This window comes from Equus asinus, chromosome 11 (genome assembly GCF_041296235.1).
Source record: "Equus asinus isolate D_3611 breed Donkey chromosome 11, EquAss-T2T_v2, whole genome shotgun sequence".
In the NCBI taxonomy this organism is placed as follows: Eukaryota; Metazoa; Chordata; class Mammalia; order Perissodactyla; family Equidae; genus Equus; species Equus asinus.
Genome location: NC_091800.1, coordinates 52,662,404 through 52,689,852, shown reverse-complemented (window position 1 = coordinate 52,689,852; position 27,449 = coordinate 52,662,404). Strand labels below are relative to the sequence as shown.

At 38.2% G+C, this 27,449-nt stretch overlaps 1 protein-coding gene across 3 annotated transcripts in view; it reads right to left on the bottom strand.

Annotated features, from left to right (window-relative positions):
* The window catches only part of UCHL3 (ubiquitin C-terminal hydrolase L3), a 53,186-nt gene extending 34,435 nt beyond the window's left edge, over positions 1 to 18,751 (bottom strand). Inside the window, exons 1-5 of one of the 3 annotated variants that reach the window (XM_014859997.3) lie at positions 18,616 to 18,736; positions 18,489 to 18,500; positions 5,179 to 5,307; positions 1,026 to 1,182; positions 564 to 649 (exon numbers count right to left, since the gene is read on the bottom strand). In XM_014859997.3, the coding sequence (XP_014715483.1) occupies positions 564 to 649; positions 1,026 to 1,182; positions 5,179 to 5,307; positions 18,489 to 18,500; positions 18,616 to 18,657 (426 nt within the window). In that variant the 5' untranslated portion in view covers positions 18,658 to 18,736. Of the gene's footprint in view, positions 1 to 563; positions 650 to 1,025; positions 1,183 to 5,178; positions 5,308 to 17,829; positions 18,005 to 18,488; positions 18,501 to 18,615 lie in introns of those variants that run through there. The other 2 variants (XM_070519962.1, XM_070519963.1) reach the window with 2 other exon arrangements.
* Between the last annotated feature and the right edge of the window lie 8,698 nt (positions 18,752 to 27,449).

Sequence of the window (27,449 nt, the reverse complement as noted above, 5' to 3'; positions counted from 1 at the left end):
TTACTAAAAGGTAAAAAGCCTCCAAGAGAAGAATTTATTTAAAAAACTAAAAAATTTAAATACCATTCTAAAACAATTCTGTGAGATAATACAATCATTTAAAACTAGATTATGTGAGCTGTGTCTTCCCACATGCAAAAATATTATTACATTGATAAAATAGCTAGAGTACAGTCTAATATCTATGTTTAAACCCTTGTTTTTGCCATTGGCTTTTAGCCTTGTTCCAAATTCCCAGTGAAAGACACACAGGATTGTTGCCAGGCATATATTTATTATAGAAAGGGAATGGTAAGAAATCAAAAGACACCTTATAAATTTGTAAATCAGTCTGCTTTTTTTTCTCTCATTCAATTCTGGACATAGAAAAAAAGTGGCAATTTATCAACATTTATGGATATTTCAGATAATGTTACCTGAAAAATACAAAAGGTCTTTTTTAATGGTATGATCAAATTCATAATCGCTCAACACTACAGTTTCAAGACAAACCTCCAAATATAATCTACAACTTCACAAAACTTTGCCCACGTGTGAGATCAAGACAGAAAGAAGGTACCGACGTCATAGTTCTCCAGGTATCTGGCTCGTTCTTCAGGGCTCATGGACACAGACTCCTCCAGGAATTTTTTCAAGGTTGATCCAGATTCTGAGAACATTAAAGAAGATAAAATTGAAAAAACTTGATATCTCAAAGAGACTGACATACGAAAACACTAGACGTATGCTAACTACTTTTCAGATAAAATCCTTTCACTGGGAGGTTAGAAATATGAGAATATTGGGATAAATGATATGGCTTAAGTGACTCATTTGCTTGTTAAATCTCTGTTTATCAAAAATATAAAAGAAGGTAAAGGATTACTATTTCTTCTAACAGTATATACATTCCCATTATAAAAAAGAGAAGGGAGGAAAATGCTTTATATAATACGTTGAAAGAAAGAACTAGAGCACTACCTACTGCTCAATAAGTTAACTTATACCTTAGGGAAGGAAACTAGCAGGCATGAAAAATTATTTACCAAAGTGCATCTTGTCTTTATTGTTGGCAATAGCATGGATCAGTCCAATTGTTCCACAGGCATTGCTGATTGTTTGCTTCATGAAATATACTGATGATGTAACATCTTGTCCCTGAGATTTTATTTTTTCCTCCTCTTCTGTTCTGAATACTTCATACTATTAAAAAAAAGTCAATAGTCTACATGTGAAAAGAATACATTAAAAAGGACTCAAACACAAAACTGGAAAAATTCTAAATTCCATCAATGGGGATTTGGTTAACACATGATGGCATATCGTAATGCAATACTATAAAGCATTTTAAAAAGAATAAAGTAGATTTATATATTCTGACTTAGAAATCTGTCCATTATTACAGAGTAGTTATAGGTCAGTATATATTAATATGATTCTCACTTATGTTTTTAAAATATTTACATATGCATCAAAAAGTCTGAAAGGGTATACAAAAACTTAGAGATTATCTCTGGGACAAAAGATTACCGGAGGGTTTTTACTTTCTATTTTTTGCATTTCTATATTGTTAAATCACACTATGTTAACAAAATTCACGCTGTATTTATAAGCATATGATATTCATAACAGACATTCACCCTTACTTATAACAACTGGTTGTAAAAACAATATGGTACAATAATGAATGTCAAAATCGTGGGTTCTCCATCTGACTGCCTGAGCCCACATCCTGGCTCTGCCATTATTAGCTGTATGACTGGTAAGTTACTTAAGGTCTTTGTGCCTCATTTTGCTAATTGTAAAAAAAGCTTAAAAATAATAAAGAGGTTAAATAATGAGAAGGAGGAGAGGGAGAGTAGAAAGATGATTGTATTGTTTTGTTTATTGGTTTCCCATAATTTTCAGATTCAGATAGAGTAGGGAGTCAGCAAACCACAGCCTTCAGGGCAAATCTGGCCAACTGCCTGTTTTCATAAGTAAAGTTTTATTTTTGTATTGTCCATGGCTGTTTTCATGCTGGAAGGCCAAGCTGAATAGTTGTAACAGAGACTGTAAGGCCTGTAGAGTTAAAAATATTTGCTATCTGACCCTTTAGAGAAAATGTTTGCTCATCCTTGCAATAAAGGAAACAAATGATATGATAATGATATCTACAGAAAACCCATAATTAAGAAGCTGCTTCTAACAACAAATGCATCTATGCCCTAAAAAGTAATTTTTATGAATGTGCTTCTAAATCAAATTTTTAAGTAAGATTTTCAGAATAAACTCTGAACCATTAATTCATTCCTATAGGTCCAACTGCTAAAAAAACTGTTAAAGGTTCAATATAGTAAGGTCTTATGCTGAAATGTTTACATGGGTCTACAGTTTAGTTTGTTGTTGTTTAATATCAATGTTCCTTGCTGACACAGCAAAGTGAGATTTGATAGCTTTTCAAGAATTACTATTTAGAAAAAAATCCTAAAACGATACAAAGCAAGTATAGGAAAAAAGGAAAAGATATTATGGCAGACCGAAGTGAAAACCCATGGTCAAGAGATAACAAAAAGAAAGAAAGAGATTTATAGCCTCTTCATGTATGATTCATTGGCTGGTAGGCACTACTATAAACCACACATTTAAAACACCATAACTAGGGGCCAGGCTGGCCTGGTGGTGCAGCAGTTAAGTGCGCAAATTCTGCATCAGTGGCCCGGGGTTTGCTGGTTTGGATCCCGGGTGCGGACATGGCACCACTTGGCAAGCCATGCTGTGGTAGGCATCCACACATAAAGCAGAGGAAGATGGGCACGGATGTTAGCTCATGGCCAGTCTTCCTCAGCAAAAAAAAAGAGAAGGATTGGCAGCAGATGTTAGCTCAGGGCTAATCTTCCTCAAATAAATAGATAAATAAATAAAACACCATAACTAACTTTAAAGGGTAATAAGGAATCTGTGACAGTTCTTTTGCTATCAGAATGCTTAAGCTATTTGCAACAACAATCAGTTTATAAATTAGAACAGAGACTAAAACACTTTGTATCTCTAAAATATCCACTAGACATCCTTCGAGTGTCTTTAATATGTCACTTATGAGCTGAAATGAGGATCTACCAAATTGTAAGAGACATCACAAAGTGGCAGGTGCCACTATATTCTTTCCTTACATAAGTAAGTAGAAATACTTATATAAATACTTTAGAATTGTGTTCTTTCTAGCAATAGGCACAATGAGGTACTTTTCAGTAATGGTGATCCACTAAATGAAGAAGTCCTATTGATAAGGATAATACGCTTTTTTTTTTTTTAAAGATTGGCACCTCAGCTAACATCTGTTGCCAATCTTCTTTCTCCTTTTTCTTCTTCTCCCCAAAGCCCCCCAGTACACAGTTACACTCTCTAGTTGTAGGTCCTTCCAGTTCTGCCATGTGGGACGCCACCTCAGCACGGCCTGATGAGCGGTACCATGTCCACACCCAGGATGTGAATCTGCGAAACCCCAGGCCGCCAAAGCAGAGCATGCAAACTTAACCATGGGGCAGGCCCCAACATGCTTTTTCTTTTTTTTTTTTTAATACTGATGACCCACTAAATGAAGGAGCTCAAATCCCATTTATTCTTTAAAAGAAAAAAAGGATAGGCCTAAAAATCAATGGTTTGGGAAATTTCCAATTCAGATCATAAACTCACATTTGTATCATACCAACTAAGAAAGCTTAAGCTTTAAGTGGCTGATGTTTTTCCACTTTTTCCTACGGTCAGGGTCTTGGAATAGCTATCTATTGGCTTATTTTAGTAACCAAAAACGGTGAAGGGCCAGCCCCAGTGGCGTAGTGGTTAAGTTTGGTGCACTCCACTTCAGTGGCCTGGGTTCAGTTCCCAGGTGGAGACCCATGCCATTCTGATAGCAGCCATGCTGTGCTGACGGGCCACATACTAAAAAATAGAGGAAGACTGGCACGGATGTTAGCTCAGAGTGAATCTTCTTCAGAAAAAAAAGAAAAAAGGAAAAGAGTGAAAATAACACTGAACTACAAGAGAGTAAACTTAAGAGTTTGTCCTTGCTCAAATTTCAGAATAATCACCACCTCATCACTAAAAGTGGGAGTTTAGTCTAATACTGGATAACCACTGAGAAATTCCTAACTCTAAATTTCTATGAATATTACAAACAGCATTTATGAAGAAATATCCCTTCTTTAATTATTTGTTTTGTGGAACGCTTAAACACAACAGATAAATATTTCAGTATTTTTCATTTTATCTTAAACTGAAGTTAATTAGTTGTTAGCATAAAGAAGATTATCCAGGAATTTCTAGAACTGAGCAAAGCCTAATTCTTAATTTCTCTGAGACTTGGCTCCGTTTATTCCTCAAAAATAAGATGGCCTCAGCATGCATATGCCCAGTTACCAGCAGCTTATTTCTTCCCAAACATTTACTTCTTCATGTTTTACAACTACCGAGCTCATCCTATTGTTTCTAAGTTTAAAAATAAAAATCAGAAAGATATAGACTCAAAAGATGTTTTTAAATGAACTTAAAAGTTCTGGCTCCATAATACATATATCTACAGGACATCATTCTAGAAGAAAGGCCTGAAATATAGGGATTTGAATTTAAATACAGAAATCTAAGAATAGCTTTTTATAATACCCAACACATTCTAAATCTGCCAATTAAACTATATTTAAGTTTAGTGACTCCCACCCAAATCAAGTTAATTCTGAAAATAATCTAATCCATGTTATTAGCTACACCTACTTCCTTAAAACAAGCCAAAAAGATTTCTTTTTACATATATGTTGAAAAAAATTTCCATATTTTATATATTGAAATTTTGAATATTCTTTATTCATAAATTTTCTAAGACATTTAAGATTATTCTAGTACTTAACATTTCTAAAGTATATACTTCAAAATGTGATTAAATGTCACATCAAAATACAGTTGAGTCAAACTAATCATATTTAATAAAGGAAAAAAACTACCCAAGTTTAAAAGACTAACTCAGGGCTTTATTGTCAATCTATAAATCAAAATCTAAACATCATCTCTTCAATAAAACGAGATTTTTAAGATGTCCCCACTTCCTAAATTTCCTCAATTTATGGAAGAGGGGAGTTATCTGTTCTTAAAGAAGATCAGATTTTTAATTCATCATTGAAAGAGAACTTTGCATTTACTGGAAACTGTATCTTACTTAACAATTACCTTTTCTGTAATAGGGAAGAGAAGTAACACTGCGCACACTGGACGTGGAACCATGCTAAGGAGTTCAGGATCCATTCCATATACATCAACAAACTGCCAGTTAGGATGTAGACCTAATTGTTTGAGAAACTGGTAAAAGGAATGAAAAAACAGTATAGCGTTAACAGGGAAAAAACATGTATGCACTGTGTATCCAATACACAAAAGGGAACGCGAGGTACAAATATTACTGATGTTCAATAAGAATGATGTAAAGCAAGTTTCCATGAATACGACGGGAAGAGAGGGTCATCTATTTATATCAATTAACAAACACTTAAAATTTATAATACAGTAAGCAAAATTCCTTTCTTCAAAGTTCATTACTTTGGGATTGAACATAAGTCAAGACTTCACCAAACACATACCAGTCGATTTGGTTGATACGTTAAACTCATTTCCAGCACTTGATTTTTAAAGAGATGCATTTAAGTTCTAGTAAATAAAGAATTATTTTAGTACAAGATCAAAATATTTATCCTACTTACCAAAAATGATGCTTAAGTTTTAAAGATAGATAGATATCAGACAGATAGATATCATGAATTATATCAATGAACAGAGTATACAAAGCCAAAAAAGTCCAGTGACTTGTGTGAACACCAGAAAATGCTTGATATAAGAAGTAAACTACTGGCTTCCTGATGTCTAGTACACAATGAAATCTACTCAACTTCATTGCCTCTCTTACATCTGGCAAAACAACTATAACAAAAAATTAGTGGTTTTTTGAAACTCTTAAGATTTCACAGGAAAATAAAATGTCAGACCCTAATCTATTGCAGAAGAGAAAGAAAAAACAAAATAATGAGAATTACATCAATTTCACAATAAATTCTTAGTAAATGTCTATACTGAATGAAGCCACTAATTTTTAAAAGTGCACCATCACAAAATAAGTTTTAGATTATAGAAAAAAAGGAACAGAGGAAAAAAATTTGTATTAAAAATGCATTATACCTTACCTCAAGAGTATATTATAGTATCTACTCATCTAACATTATCTGAAACTTAAAAATAAAAAGGTGTCTTGGGTATTTCTTCCTGAAGAATGATCATATGTACTTTGATGATCAAATGAGGTCTTCCGAAACCAATGGAAACTATGCCATGTTACATAAACAGCATTATTCATCTCACACACAGCCAGGTTCTGTAAGACAAGACCCTGTTTAAAGAGCTACTCTCCATAGCCCTCCATTGCTCTGTCTGCACAGAAGAAAGCCTACTTAATGATAACATGGTTGGTCAAAAACAAGGTTCTAGATATTTTTCTTTTTTTCTCTTTTTTTAAATTTTTTTTTTAATTTTAATTTTTTCGGATGTACATCATATTTCAAATTCTGTGTACATTACATCATGTTCACCACCAGAACACTAATTACAGTGCATCCCCTCACATGTGACCCTAATCACCCCTCTTGCCCTCCCCCCTCTCCCCTTCCCCAATGGTAACCACCAGTCCAATCTCCAATGCTATGTGTGTTTTTTTTTTTTTTTGTCGTTTTTATCTTCTACTTGTGAGTGAGATCATATGGTACTTGACTTTCTCCCTCTGACTTATTTCACTCAGCATAATACACTCAAGGTCCATCCATGTTGTCACAAATGGCCGGATTTTGTCATTTCTTATGGCTGAGTAGTAGTCCATCGTGTATAAATACCACATCTTCTTTATCCATTCGTCCCTTGATGGGCACCTAGGTTGCTTCCATGTCTTGGCTATTGTGTATAATGCCACAATGAACACAGGGGTGCAAGTATCTTTATGCCTTTGTATTTTCAAGTTCTTTGGATAAATACCCAGCAGTGAAATAGCTGGATCATATGGTAGATCTATCCTTAACTTTCTGAGGAAACGCCATACTGCTTTCCATAGTGGCTGCACCAGTTTGCACTGCCACCAGCAGTGAACAAGGGTTCCCTTCTCACCACACCCTCTCCAACATTTGTTGTTTCCTGTCTTGTTAATTATAGCTGTAGGGGAGGAAGACTTTTCCTCTATCTAATGTGGGTTCGACTGGCCCGAGAACAAATTAAATTCACATGAGATAGAACAGCAAGAGAAAATTAAACAAAGCTTTATGAGGACCATGGCCCGGGGCCTTTCTTCCCGAAGGAGTGGGGTGCACAGAGTGGTTATATAGCCCCAAACAGGATATTTCACATATGACTGAAATGTCCCTCCCACAACAGTCACAAGATTGCCCTGTCCGAACAGCGCTTGATGGACACAGTAGATAGTGGTCTGCTATCTCTGAGGGCGTAGCAGGAGGCAAGTCTATTGTCTTGAGCTGGGTGATCACAGGTGAGCGCAGTAATCAGTTCCTAGCCTAAGGAAAGATGCTTAATCCTTAAAGAAATGCCAACGTTGGGAGGGGGAAGGAAGTCAGTTACAGGAGGTTACCAGACAAGCACAATAAAATACAGATTTAAGTCCTTGCCTCTGGCGTTGATTAAGAGTTTGTAGAGAGAAGGTCATCTCCTTTCTCCTTCCTGGTACAGAGAGGGAGGCACCTTTACAGATAGAGATTTAGTTCTACTTTTTAGTTGCTTTCCTGTCTGCAAAGAAACCAGCACCTTTACAGATAGAGATTTAGTTCTACTTTTTAGTTGCTTTCCTGTCTGCAAAGAAACCAGCCTCAAATAGTCCTCATGCCAAAGAGACATATCTTGGGGTGGCCATTCCAGTCCCCACATAGCCATTCTGACCGGAGTGAGCTGATACCTCATTGTAATTTTTGATTTGCATTTCCCTGATAGCTAATGATGTTGAGCATCTTTTCATATGCCTGTTGGTCATCTGTATATTTCTTTGGAGAAATCTCTGTTCAGGTCTTTTGCCCATTTTCTAATTGTATTGTTGGCTTTTTGTTGTTGAACTGTATGAGTTCTTTGTATATTTTGGATATTAACCCCTTATCTGATATATGGTTTGAAAATATCTTCTCCCAATTGTTAGGTTGTCTTTTCATTTTGTTCATGGTTTCCTTTGCTGTGCAGAAGCTTTTTAGTTTGATGTAGTCCCATTTGTTCATTTTTCCTTTTGTTTCCCTTGCCTGGTCAGACATGGGACTTGAAAATATGCTGCTCAGACCAATGTCATAGAGCGTACTGCCTATGTTTTCTTCTAGAAGTCTCATGGTTTCGGGTCTTACATTCAAGTTTTTAATCCATTTTGAGTTGATTTTTGTGCATGGTGTAAGGGAATGGTCTACTTTCATTCTTTTGCATGTGGCTGTACAGTTTTCCCAACACCATGAATTAAAAAGCTTCTCTTGGTAGAATAAGCTCAACATCTTTTAGGCTCATCAAGTCACATGCTCTACAACAGTTTGGGAACAGAGAAATCAACAGACTCCTCCACATTATACCTATCCTTCATCTGATTCATATTCATCATTCCAGACTTTAATAAAGTTCAGTAAAGCACTCCAAATTACTTTCTTCTCCCTTCTCCACTTTCTCCAAAATTCTTAGTCTGTACCTCTCAATATTCAATTCTATTTGAAAACCAAAAAGGATTAAAGATGACTGCAAAGTCAAGGGAAGGAACTGTGTCTTACTCATCTTTTAAGCCCATTGTCTAGCACTGTATCTGGCGGAACCACAGACACTCAAGCTACATTTGTTGAACTGAAGATTCTACCTTTAGAGCCAGCCCTGACGGCCTAGTGGTTAAAGTTCAGCACATTCCACTTAAGCACAGTGGGTTTGGTTCTTGCACGTGGAACCACACCACTCGTCTGTCAGTAGCCATGCTGTGGCAGCAGTTCATGTAGAAGGACTAAAAGGACCTACAACAAGGGGCCAGCCCCGTGGCCAAGTGGTTAAGTTCGTGCGTTCCGCTTCGGTGGCCCAGGGTTTTGCTGGTTGAGATCCTGGGCGTGGACATGGCACCCCTCATCAAGCCATGTTGAGGCAGCGTCCCACATGCCACAACTAGAGGGACCCACAACTAAAAATATATACGACTATGTACCAGGGGGCTTTGGAGAGAAAAAGGAAAAATAAAATCTTTAAAACAAAACAAAAACTACAACTAGAATAAACACTACATACTGGGGCTTTGGGGAGGAAAAAAAAAGAGACGAAGATTAGTAACAGACGTTAGCTCAAGGCAAATCTTTCCCAGCAAAAAAAAAAAAATTACATCTTTATTTTAATAGATAATCTAGCCACCTTTATGTCTACATACGTCCGTTAAGCTATGTTTATAATGAATATCCAATAAATATTTGTTTTTACTTGTGCCAAGTTAAAGAAGTAGGAAAGATATATTTGGCTCCAAATCAAAAATCAGGCATTCACTTAATCAACTCCAAACACTACCTACACAGGATTGATGGCCCTAAAAGGCATACTGTCAAGGAAAAGTATCATAAACCCTGATAAGAGGATTTAAATTCGTTAATTTTATGTATCCCAAAAGCTGTATTGTTCTAAAGCTATAAAACAAGATGGTACACATAACAGTAACTTCACATCTGTACTACAAACTGAAAGTAACAGTTAAACATCTCAGTGAAAAAACGGTCTGGCCAAAATTGGTACCTTACCACAGTGAAATAAGTTGCAAACTTACTTCACTTCAGCCAAAGGTAATGAGTATAAAAAGTACCGACTTCCAAAGGCAGCAACTGTAGTGAGACTAATTACTATCAAACTGAGAACAAACTCGATGATTAAATAGCAGGTTAAATATAAAAACGAGTACATTTTAACTGGAATCATACTTTTCCCTTAACGTTATACTCATTTGCTACTCAAGTGAGATTGATATAAAGGTGTTCAATTCATTAATATCTATTAAGTCATTGGTTGCATCCTCTGACTCCAGATTGTTATGAGTCAGACTCACACAGGAAGTCATCATACGAATAAAAAGAATAAAAGCCGCTATTCATAGTAACTACCTCTGGGAAGTGGAGAAAGGGTGGGAAAAGGGTCTTCAACTCTTACCTCTCACTTTTTTTTAAATCATGAAACTGTCCTACTTTTATAAGTAAAAAAAAAAAGAACCCCACTTGTTTGATAATCATATGCAAATAGAGAAAGATTAGAAGGAAATTCTCTAAAACATTAACAGCAGTTAGCTTGGGTGGTGTGAACTCAACTTTCTATTTTCCAGTATTTTTGAAAAGTGTTATTTTTACAAGAGTTACGAGTAATTTCTAAGACACAAATCTATAGAACTGATACACATGTGTATTTTATTTAAATTTACAAAACCGGGAGAAGATCCAAAATAAGTCTTAAAACTAAACCAAAAAAACCTCTCCAGACTACTCACAAAGAAAAGTATTCTACATATGTATTTGCAAAGCTATCTCTACACAAGTAGAAGCATCCTGTTTGCATCAAGCCAAATAAAAGAGACTTCTGTAACCTCTAATTCCCATCTTCCGGCTTCTCTAAACACTGGGTAAGAAAATAACAAAAAATTCTGACTGATTAGCTCAATAATTTTCACAATGCCTCTAAAATTTTGGCCAATCAAAAAAAATAATCAGTAAATTAGAATACATGCCCATAAAAGAACCTTGGTCAACTTATCCTTTTTATTCTATGGTCCAATGATAAATTTCCCACTGAACGACGAATATTTTAAATTACTTGTAAATATTGTTTAAGAGTATCATGTATCAGAAACCATGCCAGGAGCTTTAATGCTCTTCACCTTTACTGCACCTGGCAAGACAGGTTTTATTGCATCCTTTCACAAATGAGAAAACTGAGTCTGGGAGGTTACATGATTTTTCAAGGTCACGCTCCCAGAACCCACATGCAAAGCTCTGGGTGTTCTGCTACCTATTTACTCTTCTAGCTTCATCTCCCACTGCTTAAAGTATGTTTATTGTACTTTGTTCTCTATCTTTAGCCACAATGAACTCAAGTTCTCAAAGGGTTTACGACCATTTCTTCCCTCCAGGTTTCTCACACACAACTGGAGTTTTCTATCTGAAAAACTGTTAGCTTCTGCCCCTAATTTACAATGTATTCCTCCTCATTCTTTAGATTATAGTCAAATAACAAAAACCCTGATTCTATAAATTAAAAAAGAAAAAAACTGAAAAATAAAATTCACCTTCCTTTCAAATTTGTTCTAAAGCCACTTTCTCTAGTCTTTAACAGCCTGCTCAGGGCAACAACAAATTCTGCCTTGTTACTATTTATTAATGATTTGGGTTATGACAGGAATTATACTTGTCTAGCAATTGCTTGATATTACCATTGGTAAAAGTATACAAGTAGTAATTGCTAGATGCAGGACTAGAAGAATAACTAAATAGTCACATGAGAAAATAATGGTTCTTAAAGCCTGGAAACTAGCCAAATGAATTCTAATAGAGATTTAGCAAAACAAACAAAAAGATAAAATTATTTAAGTACAGAATGGGGAAATACTGAAAACATTTTATGTGGAGATTAAGAAAAAAAAGAGTTTACTTCACTGCAGGCTCCATATGGACTCAATACACAATTGTCAACAAAAGTGATGCAAGCTGGGCTGCTTTAAAAAAAAAGAATTATTCAGAATAATGTAATCCACTATATTCAACACAGATTATTCAGAGTGGAATATGATATCAGCTCTGGGAAGCCTATTTTATGAAGGACAATGACAAACAGAAGCAGGCTCAAGGGAAGGTGACCGGGAATGATAAGGTTTTGGAAGACATCCCAGCTGGAGAATCTGGGCATGTTCAGAGAAGACTTAAATTATTATGATCCTCATCCCAGATATTTTTAGTAATATCATGTAAGAGCAATTAGATTTACTCTGTACGGTTTCAATGGGAGGACTGATGGACAACTGGAGGTAGTTATAGACAAGCAGATTTTTTTTCAATAAAAAGAAATATAATTCTTCTAATTATATTATTTTCATAATTACAATAAAAAATTAAACCACCTTATGAGACAGAATGCTGCTCATTGAAATATTCAAGTAAAAGATTCATGACCACATTAAAGATAATTTTGAGAAAGATTTTCTGGAGCAGGAAAGCAGCTATGTAAGATTTATTCATTCTTCCATTCAATAACTATTTGTTGAGAGCATCCTATGGGCCAGGCACCATTCTTAGTACTTCAGACATGGCCTTGCTCTCATATAATTTGCATCCTAGTGGTAGGATACACACAACAAACAGATAAATACATAACCAACATCATTTCACAAGGTGGTAAGTTATTAGGAAGAAAATAAAACAAGACATGATGTCAGCACAGATTTGCGGGGAAAGCAGCATTTTAGCTGTGTAATCAAGGAAAGACTCACTGAGGAGGAGACTGAGTTAAGAAAGAAATGACAAGAAAGAACCAGCCATGAAACAACCCAGATAAGAACAATTCAAGCAAAGGATGAGGAAGTACAAAGACTCTACATCAAGACCTGGTTTGGCATTCAAAGACAGGAGCCCAGCACGAATGGGAGAGAGGTAGGCTATACCTCCTCATCAGGCCACTGTAAGAAGCTTGAATTATATTCTAAGGACAAGCAGTGGAAAACCATTTTGTGCTTTCAGTGTTTTACACAGGGAGACACAAGATGTGATCTGCATTTTTATAAAACTATTTTGGGTGTACGTATATGAAGAACAGATTTTAGGGAAGTAAAGGGAGAAACAGAAAAATTAGTTAGGAGGCTACTGTGGTTGTCCAAATTAAGGGTGATGGTGGCTTGGGATGTTGTGGTAGAAATGGAGAGAATGGCCAGATTTAGAATACATTTTGAAAGAAGAATGTACAAGAACTGCAGATCAATTGATGTGAGAAGTTAGGAAAAGACAAGAATACTAAAAATAGCTAACATTCAAAGTGTGTGCTTTGTTTTACACAATGTTTTACATACTTTAGATGTAGTAATTTGTTTAATCTTTACAACAATTTTCTAAGATTAGAAGAGATTATAACAAACTAAGAAACTGAGGTACAAAGAGGTTAGGTAACTGCCATGGTCTTAGAGCAGAGATTCAAACCTAAGAAATCAAATCATTACAGTATGGTCTCTTCAAAGTTGCATAGTTGTGAGAAAGAATCAATGCCATTGACTTAGGCATTGCATAAATGGTGGTGCCCTTGGAAGATGCGGAAGAAATGGGTTTGGAGGAGAGGTGATAGGATGTAAATCACGATTTCTTTTTCAGCCATGTTAAGTTTGAGGTATCTATAAAACATCCAAATGGAGATATCAAAGAAATAGTTGAAAATAAAGGTTTCCAATTTGGTGAGAAGTCAGGGCTTAGAGGAACAGGGGACCAATTATGTGACAATCGATAGTGTTAATGCTATACGATAGAAAACATCACTAGGGAAAGAATGCACATAAAAAAGATTAGCAGTCTTGGACAAAGTTCCGAGGAACTCCTTAGAAGTTGGGAGATGATGTAGCAAAGACAAATCTAGGAAGCAGTCATAGAAACAGGAGGAAAACCAGAATTATCACAGAAGACAAGAAAAGATAAACTTTGAAGAAGGATGAAGTGGGCTCCTCTACCAAATGTTGCTGAGAGGTCAAGAAATATGGTGACAGATAGGAGATCACTGGATCTGGAAAAGTAATTAGTAAACCTGACAAAAGTAGTTACTTGAAATGGTGAGGATAGAAGCAGCTAGACAGGAGTGAACACAGAAAAAAATCAGAGAAATCAGAGAAAGTAGCAACAGCTCCTATGAATAATTCTTTGCGGAATATTTATAAAGAGGGAAATAGAGATGAGGCAGTAGCTACAGGGGGACAAGGTAACAAGGCGTTTTTTCTAAGATAGGATCTACTAACTAGCGAATTTTTGTATGTTTATGGCAATAACCCAGCATATGATCCCTAACTCTTTTTCTAACTCTAAGCATCGAAGCTAAATAAAATAGTTATCTTAAAGTAAATTTATTTTCCTTTGGACATTATACATCACGCCAGAAAATATGTTGCCTCTTCAATAAAATTACAATTGGGAATATTTCTAGGGGGGTTCCATATCAAAAATGACTGGTTCTAATACACAATAATATTTAAAATACACATAATGTGGCTGTACTGTACTCAAGTCACAAAACATAATCAAGATGAAAATCTAGTATGGTCATAAAAAGACATGTCATGATTGTCCATATCACAAACTGTACTTTTTAAAAAGGTTATCATTCCTGATGCTTAATTATCTGTAACTTTCCATCAGCTACAAGCTGCTATTACTTCTTTAAATGCACATATAAATAGAAGTTCAAATTTTTCAATAAATTTTTTCTATCACTTAACTGATTTTATTCTAAGTTCTATCTGTAGCATGACAAAATATTCTTTGAAGGGACTGACAGCATATTCACCAACAAAAGAAATCACGCTGACCACATTTACTGAGATACATGGATACTAGTTAAGGTCTCACGGTTAATAATGATCTGCATATAGCAGACATGTGTTGATCATTCTTATAGAAACTAGGCAACATTAGAACATAAAACAGTATTTGCTCAAACTAAGAGTACAATAATAACACACGCAACTACCCAATGGTAACAGTGAAATTAAGATAAGTAAAAGGCCTATGATTCTTTTAAGTTGATGAAATAAGAAAGGGTAGTATAGATATTGTTGTTGGGGTTTATCTGTGGCTTAATTTATTAATTCTCCAAATTCTAAGTCAGTTAATTAAATTTCTATTCATTTTCTATTCTTGGTTCTGCCACTAACACAGAGAGAATAAAGAAACAACCACAAAAATTTTGGTTAAAACTAATCACTTCTTACATATTTGCCCATTCTCCCACCAAAAGTACATTACTTCTTTAATAAATAAATCTAAAACAAACTGAACCATGCCAAAGCATGTCAGAAATAGCGTACAATTATATACTAATAACATCTTTTCTCTGTTTACATCACCTCAAAATGACCTCCTGTCACCATCCAACCTATTATGTTTTCCCAGACGGTGTCATCACAGTACCCTGCTAATTTTTTTCACTGCACTTATAATAATTGCTAATTTATTTTTTTGCTAACTTGTTTATTGTTTGTCTTCCCAGTGGATTGAAAAGCAGAAAACCATGAATATTTTAATCACCAAAGTATAAGTAGCTTCTGCTCAGATACCTGGTATTATAAAAGGTGTCCGCCAAATATTATTTAATTAATGTTAATGAGTAAATGTGTTTTATAGTTTATCAAGATTACTTAGGAATAAAGTCAAATACCAGCTGAATCACAGAACATAAGCTTTCAGTTATATTAGCTTACATCTTACTAAAACAAATAAAAATACTATCTAAATAGTTTTGTCTTTAGTCTGTTGATATGGTTATTTACACTGACTGACTTTTGAAATAGTGAACCAGCTTTGTAATACCAGGATAAACAGCTCGTGGTCATGACACATTATCCTTTTTACATACTGCTGCACTCTATTTCCTAATATTTTGTTAAGGATTTTTACATCCATGTTCCTGAGGGATAGTGATGGGCAGTTTTTCTTATCATGGCTTGTCTGGTAATGCTGGCCATAAAAAGAGTTGAGAACTGTCCCCTTCTTCTATGTTTATGTAAAACTGGTAGTTTTTCTTCCTTAAATGATTATCTTAAGAGATGCAGAAAAGTCATTTGAGAAAATTCAACACTGATTCATGATAAAAACCCTCAGCAACTAGGAAAAGATAGGAACTTCCTTATCTGATAAAAAGCATCTACCAAAACCCTACAACTAACATATCTAATGAAAGATGAAATGTTTTCCCCCTAAAGGCCAGAACAAAACAAGGATGTCCTCTGTCCCCATCATATTCAACTTTGTATTGAAGGTCTCAACTGGTGCAATAAGAAAAAGAAATAAAAGGCATACAGATTGAAAAAGAAGAAATAAAACAGTCTATTTACAGGGAATATGACTGTCTATTTAGAAAATCCCAAGGCAGCTACAAAAAAAAAAAAGCCACTAGAATAAGTGAATTTAGCAAGGCAGCAGGATACAAAGTCAACATATAAAAATCAATTGTATTTCTATACACAGCAATGGACAATTAGAAACTGAAATTTAAAAACAGTATCATTTACAATGGCACCAAAAATCATTAAATACTTTGGTATAAATCTAACAAAATATGTGCAAGATCTACCTGCTGAAACTACATAACACTGTTAAAAGAAATCAAAGAAGACCCAAGTAAATGATGAGATGCACCATCTTAATGGATTGCAAGACTCAATACTAAGATGTTAATTTTCCCCAAAATATATCTATAGATTTCCACAAACATTCACCATCAAAATCACAAATTGTAGAAACTGATTCTAAAATTTATATGGAAAGGCAAAGTAATTAAAATAGTCTAAACAACTCCAAAAAAAGAACAAAAGTTGGGTGGCTGGCCCGGTGGTGCAATGGTTAAGTTCAAGTGCTCTGCTTCCGTTGCCCAGGGTTCACTGGTTTGGATCCTGGGCACCGACTTACACACCGCTCATCTAGCCACGCAGTGGTGGCATCCCACATAGAAGAACTAGAAGGACTTACAACTAGGATATACAACTATGTACTGGGGTTTTGGAGAGAGAAAAAAAAAAGAGGAAAATTGGCAACAGATGTTAGCTCAGGGCCAGTCTTAAAAAAAAAACCCAAAAAACAAAGTTGGAGGATTCATGCTACTTGATTTCAAGACTCACTATAAAACTACAGTAATCAGGGGCTGGCCCAGTGGCACAGCGGTTAAGTGTGCATGTTCTGCTTCGGTGGCCCGGGGTTCAATGGTTTGTATCCCGGGTGTGGACATGGCACCGCTTGGCAAGCCATGCTGTGGCAGGCGTCCCACATATAAAGCAGAGGAAGATGGGCACGGATGTTAGCTGAGGGCCAGTCTTCCTCAGCAAATAGAGGAGGATTGGCGGCAGATGTTAGCTCAGGGCTAATCTTCCTCAAAAAAAAAAAAAAACTACAGTAATCAAAACAGTGTGGTACTGGTGAAAGAACAGAGTTCAATGGAAAAGAACAGAGTTGAGATAAATGGTAAATTCATTTTTTTCACAAAACATGTAAAAATAGTTTTAAATTAAGTCTGAGAGAAATATGCCTCTTTCCTATGGCATTAAATTAGAACTTGCAAACACTAACTTCTTTGGCCTGAAGATTTTTCTCTTTGCAAAGTGGTCAAAATGCTTTAAGACAAAAAAAACCCAGCAAATTTCAAAGCGAGGGAAACAAAAGAAAATTGACATCTATAGGAAACACCGCCTCAGGAATAATATAAAAGATATACGCTGGGCTTTAAGCTTTGCACATTTCTAGATTACTAAAGAGACAACAGGTGGGGCAAGAAGTCATTTCAAAGCTTATCAGCCTCAATGAGAAGATAAAGGGTTTGCTGCCAATATTAAGATAAAGCATTTCTATCTACTTTCTTTGTATAAGGAATTTTCTAGAAGCTTTGAAAGCCAAAAATCAATTAAGTATATGATGAATCATTATTCCTTGGTGATGAGAAGGAAGATTATGGGGGGAAAAGTGTATCATACGATAAACTAGCAGGGCAGTAAAAAGTCAACGAGCTGTTAAGAATGAAAAACAGGGTAAGACAAAATACACCTAAGGAAATCAAAAGTTTATACCTGGTAGCACTTACTGTTCTTTCAATCGAGTGGCTGGGAGATGTTCCCTCATCCCTCCCCAAACTCAAACCTCGGATACTCGGACGAACTTTAAGGGTTGTAGGTTGCAAAGAATAGCGTGGAAATGATCATATTGAGAATTCTATGGCAGAAAAGCAACTAAATTCCAGTTTAAAGAGACTGGAAGAGAAAGGGGGTGTGGCGGGGAAGAGAAGTGACTGGATGGGGCAAGAGAAGATGATTGGAAGATGATTTCATAGTGCAGGCGGTGGGTGGAATTACAAGGACTGGGTGGGCGAGTTTACAAAGCTTGGAGTCAGGTAGTGTAGGCAAATTAGTCACCCTGAAGGTACAGGGGTGGGAAAATTATGGAATCGGCACTACAGGAGGCAAAACGAAGAGGGAAGAGGAATAGGAATATAGGGTGAACGGCCCTCAAACCTCAGAGACCCCAAGAAACAGGATGACGAGGGAATGGAAACAGAGGGGCTGAGGCAGCTGGAAGCATCTCCAGGAGCCAGGTGGGCAGGGAGACAGCCATAAAAGAGGCATCCCCGCCTGAAGCAGGGCAGGAAGGGCCCTCACGGAATTAAATCCCAGACTCCTAGGGAGCGTGAAGGTGTAGGCGGGCAGGGAGGACTCCGGGGTCCCGAGTGACAGACACCTCACTCACCTGGTTGGTGACCTGAAAACGAAACAGAGAACACGGTTTAGAGACAAACTGCCCTGGACTAGCTGTGGCAGCCCGGTTCCCTCCGTCCCTGCCCGAGTCCTCAGGCCGAGATCCGAGCTGCGCTCACCTCGGGATTGGCCTCCAACGGGAGCCAGCGCTGACCCTCCATGGCCGCTCCGCCCGGCCCCTCTCCAGCTCTGACAGCCGCCGCTGGCGCCGGCTCCGCCGCTTCCTCCCCCGCGCGCCCTGACCTGGGACCGTCCAACCCGCGGCCCCCGGGAGGGGTGCTGAAGGACGAAGAAGAGTTTGACAACACTCTAGCCCCTTTCTCGCTTCCTGCAGAGCCACACGTCAAGCATTACATTTTAAATTAAGATATGATCGAAGAGGAAAAGGATAGGAGTCGCTTCCTATTGCAGAACGAAAAAGAATCTGAATCCACAGCCCGCTCCCCTCACACTTGGACTCTTCCTATCCGAGCCGAGCGCTCGCGTGCTACGCATGCGCCGCTCCAGGGTCTGGGACCGCGTGTTCGCCGCGCCCTTCCACTCCTGCAGTGTCAGCAGGAGGCGCTAGGGGGCGCGTTGACTGAGTCTTATTCTGCGAGGGAGGGCCCAGGAAGGAAGGAGGCCCCAAGGCCAGAGAATGCCTGGGAGTTGTGCCCCCCAGATGATCCTTTATCAGGAGTCACAAGTGATGTGTTGGCCTTGTCTGCTCTTGAAGAGTAGGGAGCATTTCTACATATCTACTCAGTTCCCTTTGATGAAAACAAGTACCTGTTATAAATCAGACTGCATTAAGTGTTGGTTACACAAAGCTGTGCTCACCAATAGAGTAGATGTGTACAGAACGGAAAATCCCAATAAAGTGTGATACGTATGTGATAGTGGTAGCATGAAATGTGGTGAAACTACAGAGAAATGCAGCTCAAGAGGGAAGGGAGTGTCTAGAAGGCTTCCTGAAGAACGTGGACAGATGGACTGAACCCTGGAGAGACAGTAAACATTAGCTAGGCAGAAAGGCGGGTGCTCAGAATAAGAGAAATTGTGTATTGTAGCTGCAGAGCCTGCAAGATTAAGGGGCAGTGGTTAGAGGTGATGCTGGAGAGAGAAGCAGGGACAGGGAGGTCGAGACATCTGGGCTTCATCCTGAAAACAGCAGGGAACCAGGGAAGGATCTTAAGCAGGATTTTCGTCTTTCTCCTCCACGAGACTGTAAATTCCATGAGGCCTGCAGCAATGTCTTTAATTCCTCACAATGTTTCCCCAAGGCCCAACCCGGTGCCTTACAGATAGTAGATGCTCAAAAAATATTTGAGGAATGAATGGGATAATCAGATAGGCAGAAACCCGGTTTGTCAATTATGTGGAAAATTTGCAACAGGGAAATGATGAGGGACTTAAGACAGCAGCCATGGAGGTGGAGACGCAGACACAGACTAAAGAGATACTGTTTTAAGGGGGTATCCCTCTGATGAAGCAGGAACTGTCAGTGATGACTCCAGAGATTGGACCTGGAGTAGAGTGCATATTACTACTCTGCACCCAAGAGAAGGAATTCAGGGAGAGGAGTGATTAGGGAGCAAGAAAAAGATAACTTTATTATACTGAGCTTGCCTTTCTTGGGGAACTTCCAACTCTCCCGTTCATGTTCTTCTAGTCACTGTTCTTCACCCTTCAAGGTTATTTTCAATCCCATGACTACTCTTTCTCCTTTTCTAACTGATAGATTGCCGCGATACCCACCTAACTGTGACTTGGTAAATCTGAAATCTCCAGCTCCTTATGGGCAGCTATAGTTGCATAATCACTTGAGTTGTGTGGCCAGGCTCTCAGTGGCTTGCCAAAGGCTGCTTTTTAAATCACTTGCTGTCAAAAGAACGGCCTTGCTCCAGAACCCTGAGGTTCTGCACTTTGACTCTCTTGTTAGGGCTTGCCTAGGACTCCATACCGCATCCTTATCCACCATGGATCTCTCTAGCGCGGTTGGATCTACCAAGACATAGGACCAAATAACAGTGCAGCTTACATTCCAGCATGCACTTGCTGCAGAGCACTCTCCTGATCAGGGACCCATTCAAAGTGGCAGCCATCACGTCACCCAATAAATGCATTGGAGCTGTATGCCCGGATGTGGCATATGTTACCCCCAAAAGCCAAAGAGGCCCACCAAATGCTCTGTCTCTTCTCTATTAATAGGAATTACAAGATGCAATAACTTATCCTTCACCTTAGAGAGGTTGTCCCAGCATGCCTCAGACTTTTGGACCCATAAAAACGTTAGTGATGTGGTAAGACTCTAATGTTTGTAGGGTTTAACTTCCACCCTCTGGCGTGGGTGTACCTACCATGGTATTGAGGGCAATACTTCTCAAACTTGAATATGCATGCAAACACCTGGGGAATTTGAAATGCAGATTTTGATTCGAGAAGTCTGAGATGGGGCCCAAGAGTCTGCATTATTGCCCTCAATGTGTTAACTCTCCCTTTATCCATATCCTTTTCCATATAACATTGAAGTTTTTTCCACTAAGGGCCAAAGTAGGCTTGATCCTCATTATTCATGGATACTACATTTCAAGTACACCTACTTGCTAAAATTTATTTGTATCCCCCAAATCAATACTCTTCTGGTGCTTTCACAGGTATTTGCAGATGTGCACCGAGTGGCAAAAATTTGAGTTCCCAGCTGAGGTTGAACAAGGCAATGCTCTGCTGTCTTGTTTCAGGTCTTATACTGGAAACAGGTGTCATTTTTGCAGTCTATTTCATGCCACATTTTTTGCATTTTTGTGCTTTTTGTTGGTGATTTCACTGTATAGAATGGCCCCAACCATTGTACTCATGTGCTGTCTCGTGTTCCTAAGTGAAAAAAGGCTATGATGGGCCTCATAGAGAAAATATGTGTGTTAGATAAGTTCCTTTGGACATGAGTTATGGTGCTGTTGGCCCTGAGTTCAGTGTTAATAAATCAACAATATATATTAGTGAGGTGTCTTCAAATAAAAACACACATGTATTGGGTTATGTATTGATCTGTTGATGAAAAAGTGACCAGAAGCTCACAGGAAACGAACCTGTGTTTCCTCTAGGAGCAGGGGTTCAGTATTTACCAATTCAGTGTTCATGGTGACTTTATATTCCATAACTACCATAAATAATGGAATCAACTGTGTATTTCCCCACTCCTTGACATTGAGTTCATCCCTGTGACTTATTTTGAGCAATAAAATGGGGCAAAAATAATGGTATGTCAGTTTGAAGTCCGGGCCTTAACAAGCTTGTGTTTCTGCTTGCTGTCTTGCACTTCTATCATAGCCTTGGGAAGAACGTACATGGGCTAGCCTGCTGGTCCCAGGAAGAGAGTAAGAGACACATGGCGCATAGCAGAACCCGCTCAGCTGAGCCCAGCCTAGCTGGACTAACCCACTGCTAACCCCCAGACATGCAAGCTAAATAAATGTTCGCTTGTAGGATGACATTGGAAATTTGGGGGTGGAGGAGGGTTCACACAGCAACAGCTAATTGCTATACCTGCCCCAAATTTTAATAATCAAAATAAAAGGAGTAGCCCGCTAATTGATACACCTGCCCAAAATTCTAATAACCAAATAAAAATGTGTAGTTTTACCTCCAAAAAACTTTTAATGTATACATTAATGCAACTTTAACTTGTTGCTGAACTGTTTCATTATGTTAGCTAAGTGAGGTGTTATTTTAGCAATGAAACAATAACATCTATTGACACTTGGTTCAGGCTTTACACTTAATAGAAACTTTGACATCCCTCATATATTTATTTGATCCTGACCACAGTGTAAAGTAGGCAGGTAAGATAGAGATGTCACCACATTTCAAACAACAGAACTGCGGCTCGCAACTGCGGCTTGGAGGGTTTAAGTTGTTTACCAAGGTTGCACAAGTGGCCGAATGGGACTTCAAACTAGGTTTCCTGCAGCCAGATCTAGAATTCTTTTCAAAGCAAGAAAGCAGCAAGAGCGGCAATGATGCCGACAAGCTAGGGTCTGGTACTCAGAAAATAAGCTGGGGGTTGGAGGAGGCTAAAAAGAGGTAAATAAGCTGTAAATTACTCCGGGGGTAAATATGGGTCAACAGTTTAAGCATTTCTTATATACAGGACAGTGACTTTAAAATAAATATGTCCTGACATGAGTAGAAGTTTGAGAATTGGGAGTCTTTAGTGTAGTATATGTTCTATAAACTTTCTAAATGCAGTTTTAACAAGGTAAAAAAAACATTGTTGCAACAGCAGATGCCAGAATTCCTCTTAGGAATGAACTGTCTATTCAGAAAAATGTCAAAGCGTTGATGAGCTACTTAGACTGGAGACTGAGACTTCAAGGGCATCAGAGTCCGCAGGAGGTCAAGCCAGAAGAGATCATTGGTAAACCTCTCTTGTGAGAGAAGAATATGAGGAGGTTTGGAGGAGGAGGGAAGGAAAGAGGAAGAAAGAGAGAGGATGAGAATGAGGGGATAAATAAAAAGAGGTAACAGTGAGGAGCACAAGAGTGGAGCCTACGAGAGAGAAATCCTAGACCTTATTGGAAGGTCAAGATATCTCATTTTATTTTTATTGATCACTAATGAACTTGAACACTTTTCAAGTAGTTATTGGTTATTACTTCATAGTCTTTTCATTCTGGATCAATCCTAAAATTCTTTTTCAAAACTCTTTTTTTTTTTTTTAAAGATTGGCACCTGGGCTAACGACTGTTGCCAATCTTTTTTTTTTCTACTTTATCTCCCCAACCCCCCCCCCCGCCCCCCTCCGTACACAGTTGTATATCTTAGTTGCAGGTCCTTCTAGTTGTGGGATGTGGGATGCCGCCTCAACATGGCCTGACAAGCGGTGCCATGTCCGCGCCCAGGATCCGAACCCTGGGCCGCCGCAGCGGAGCACGCGAACTTAACCACTCGGCCCTGGAGCCGGCCCCTCAAAACTCTTACGACATTTATTATCTATTCCAGTGCTTCCCAACATTTTCACCACATGATACAGATGAAAAATATAATAACCATATTTCATCAAATCTGAGAGGCCATTAATGGTAACATGCACAAATTTTATTTACCCTTAAGAAAGAAAAATAACTTCCAATGAAAACATTACACAATGTTTCTTCATAAACAGAATTTTTTAACTTTGAAAGAACTTTTAGATACATTTTTATTATGTATGTAAAAATACAAGTATGATTATTTAATATACTCCTAAAATGTCTTCATATTAAGGTCCAATTCTACTGAATAGTTTTCAAAGCAGAGTCACCAATGACCATGTTTTTCCCTTGGGCCTTCAAGAGCATTGAGGACCTAGTCTTTCTTAAAGGAGTGCTCTAATATTGTCTCTGGGATTTTCTTCCATGCCATTGACACCCATTATGCAAGTTTGCGTATTGGTTATTTCTGGATTTTACCCAAGGGCATCAACAGATGTTTTTCTAATAACCGCGAATAGTTTTTAAATTGTTTTTGACTGAAGCATTGAAGGATTGCATGTCACCAGCAAAAATAACCAAATCAACTACACTTTCCCTCATTCTTTAACCATCGAGATACCTGTCTATGAGCTACATTAAGAACTAACATGCATGGTGAGATATGTAGGGCTCCTAGTAGTCTATTCCATGTTATTTTAGCCAGTACAATGCAAACATTGTACATCCATTCTTTTGAGTATGCACACTATCATCATTGGGGAAGATTTTATTCTTAAGTATCATTTTACAGTTTTAAATTAAAGATAGTGCCATGCCACTTATTTATATAACCCATGCACTTTTAGTAATTTTAACATTGACAGATCAGCTTTGATGGCTGTCAAAGAATATCAGGGTTTGTCACCATTTCCTACTTTGCTAAACTCATAATTTCATTTTTTCACCAACCAATGAAAATTCATCAGCTTCTACTCAGAAACAGTAGGAAATTTTTGACAAATTCATATTTGGTGTTTTAACAAAAGTACCTGTGACTCAAAAACTACTCTCTCATCCCATAAATTTCTTTCTTATATTCTGAAGGATTTTTCAATTTCTCCAACCTAGAAGTGAAATAAGCAACTGTTTTGCTTTATCTGCGCAAGGCTATCCGCCTTTTTAAGGAATTGTAAATTATTTGCTTGCTTTGTAAGAAAACATGGAATTTTGGTCATTCCTTCAATAACCCGTATTTGCCTCACTGATACAAGTTTATAACCTTCTGTTCTCTTTCCATGCCTAGTTCCGTACCTGGTAACTTTTTGTTGTGCCAAATAACAGCATAATCTTTTTAAAGACATTTTAAATGGCAGTTAAACATAGTAAGTATACAGCAACAACACCCTTAACTCAATAGAAGTGTTGAACAGCTATGACCAATTTCATGCATGCAGCTGTAAGAACAACTGAGTCACAGCTGCTGCCTGGCTGCCTGTCACTGTAAGAAGCAGTCTGATGCAATGTGCACTTGTTAAACGTGAAAAAATATGAATCTAAGAATTGATGAAATTTGGTATTTGCACGACATTGACTTAATCAAATAAGGCTGTTGTCACAGTCGTAACCAGCCTAGAGAATCTTCCAGGCTCAGGCCTCAACCAGCTTTCCCCCAGGGCTGTGGGGAGCAATTTCTCTATACACCTGTAACTCACTCTTGGCACACCACCATGACTACTCACTCTCTTGCATTGTTAGGAATGTATGCAGCTGTCTTTCTGCTGCGTGTGTATGTACCCTGGCATCTGCGTTAGCCTGTGTTTCATTGCCAAACTACCATCCCCAAACACAGCCATTTTGCAGTACTTAAGAACATATCCAATCCTTACCTAACTTAACTGCTCAGCCACGGGGCCAGCCCCTGGTCTCATTTTTTTATGTCTCTTTTATAAGAAACTTGTAAGGTCCCCTTAAGCCAAAGGTTGAAAACTGTCTTGCAGGTTTCAGGTGAATTGGCCAGGTGAAATGAAAGAAGAATGTGGGGAGAGTGACAAACTGGAACATGTAAAACCTATCTAAATACACTGTCATTCAGTTTCCATTGTAGTTTGTTTTGTTTTGTTTGTTTGTTTTCAAAGATTGGCACCTGAGCTAACATCTGTTGCCAATCTTTTTTTTTTTTCTTTTCTTTTCTTCTTTTCGTCCGCAAAGCCCCCTGGTACATAGTTGTATATTTTAGTTGTGAGTGCCTCTGGTTGTGCTATGTGGGATGCCTCCTCAGCGTGGCCTGACGAGCGCTGCCGTGTCCCGCCCAGGATCCGAACCAGTGAAACCCTGGGCCAGCGAAGTGGAGCGCAACACTTAACCACTCAGCCACAGGGCCGGCCCCTGTTTGTTTTGTTTTAAATATGTAGGTAGGCCAGATTTGGCCCACAAGCTAAGAATTTGTGTACTCTACTTTAAGCTCGAAAACCTCTGTGATTCTAGGATCAGTGATCACACTTATTCTGCAACACATAGCGCACTGGCCGAATGAGTCTCTCTCACAGGGTATCACAGACACTTCCTCCCTGACTCTAACTTCTCTGCCAACATCTTCTATATTTAGGGACTCTTGAGATTACCTTGGGCCTACCTGGGTAATCCAGGAACATCTTATTTTGAGGTCCACTGATTAGTAAACTTAATCCCATCTACAATCTTAATCCCCCTTGCCATGTAATTTAGCATTCATAAATTCTGAGGATTTGGAAGTTGGCCTCTTTTGGGGGGGCCATTATTCTGCCTACCATAACCACTGATGGTATAGTATGATATAGTGTGATATGGAATGGTATGGTATGGTATAGTATAGTATGATATAGTATAGTAAATGTGCTTAGTGGACGTCTATTGTTTTTGTTTCCCAAGCATCTTTTCATCCAAGTTTTGTGGCATCATCTTCATCTTTATCTGCTATTGGGTACATCTTCTCACCCCATTTGCTGTTAGTGACTCTGCCAATCACACAATTCTACTTCTTGTGGCCACAACAGGCGGCATGGGGAAAAAATAGTAATGAATCATCCTAGACCCAGTATTGGTCCAAGGGGTGGGCATATGACCCAAGCAGGGAAATCAGAGTCCTTCTCTGAGAACTGATTTGGAAGAGCAATTTCTTCTTTCCCCTTGGATCATAAGCCATAGGCTGTGACCCAAGAGATGCTGGTAGTTTATGTCTATAAGCACACCCCTCTCCCCTGCGACACATGGAGAAGCCTAAGAGAATGAAGCCAACAGACAAACAGACGGCCAGACCACAGCAGAGAAACAGAGATTGGGCCCTTTTGCTCTTCACATCTCAGAGTTCTGTGATATTCTTGCAGCTGGCTCTACCCCTACATTTCAGAGCCCACTCTTTTGAGACAATAATTTCTGCTATTTTGCTCCGGCTAGTTTGCGTTGAATTTATAACACAAAAAAGCCCTAAAATAAAAGCTTAGACTGAAGTATTACTTGCTTCATTTGAATTTTATTTTCTCTAATACACTATAACTCTTGTGAGATCGGAGTTCATGCCACAGTTTTATGGACATCCTCCTACACATCTGACAGTAGGTTTATTGTAAGAGCTCCAAAAGCATTTTCTGATTTAAATGTCCTACTACATGTCATCAGATAAAAGTAAATATAAATAAAACAAAAGTTATGCCTGGGTATCTTTAATTTTAGCATTTTTCTGTATTCATGAAGTCTATGTTTTCCAAGTGTGAAGCTTGTGTAGGAAGTATTAAAAATAAGCAGTTGATGGGGCTGGCCCCGTGGCCAAGTGGTTGAGTTCCTGTGTTCTGCTTCAGCAGCCCAGCCAGGGTTTCGCCAGTTTGGATCCTGGGCGTGGACATGGCACCACTTGTCAAGCCATGCTGAGGCAGCATCTCACATAGCACAACCAGAAGGACTCACAACTAGAATATACAACTATGTACTGGGGGGCTTTGGGGAGAAGAAGAAGAAGAAAAAAAGAAGATTGGCAATAGATGTTAGCT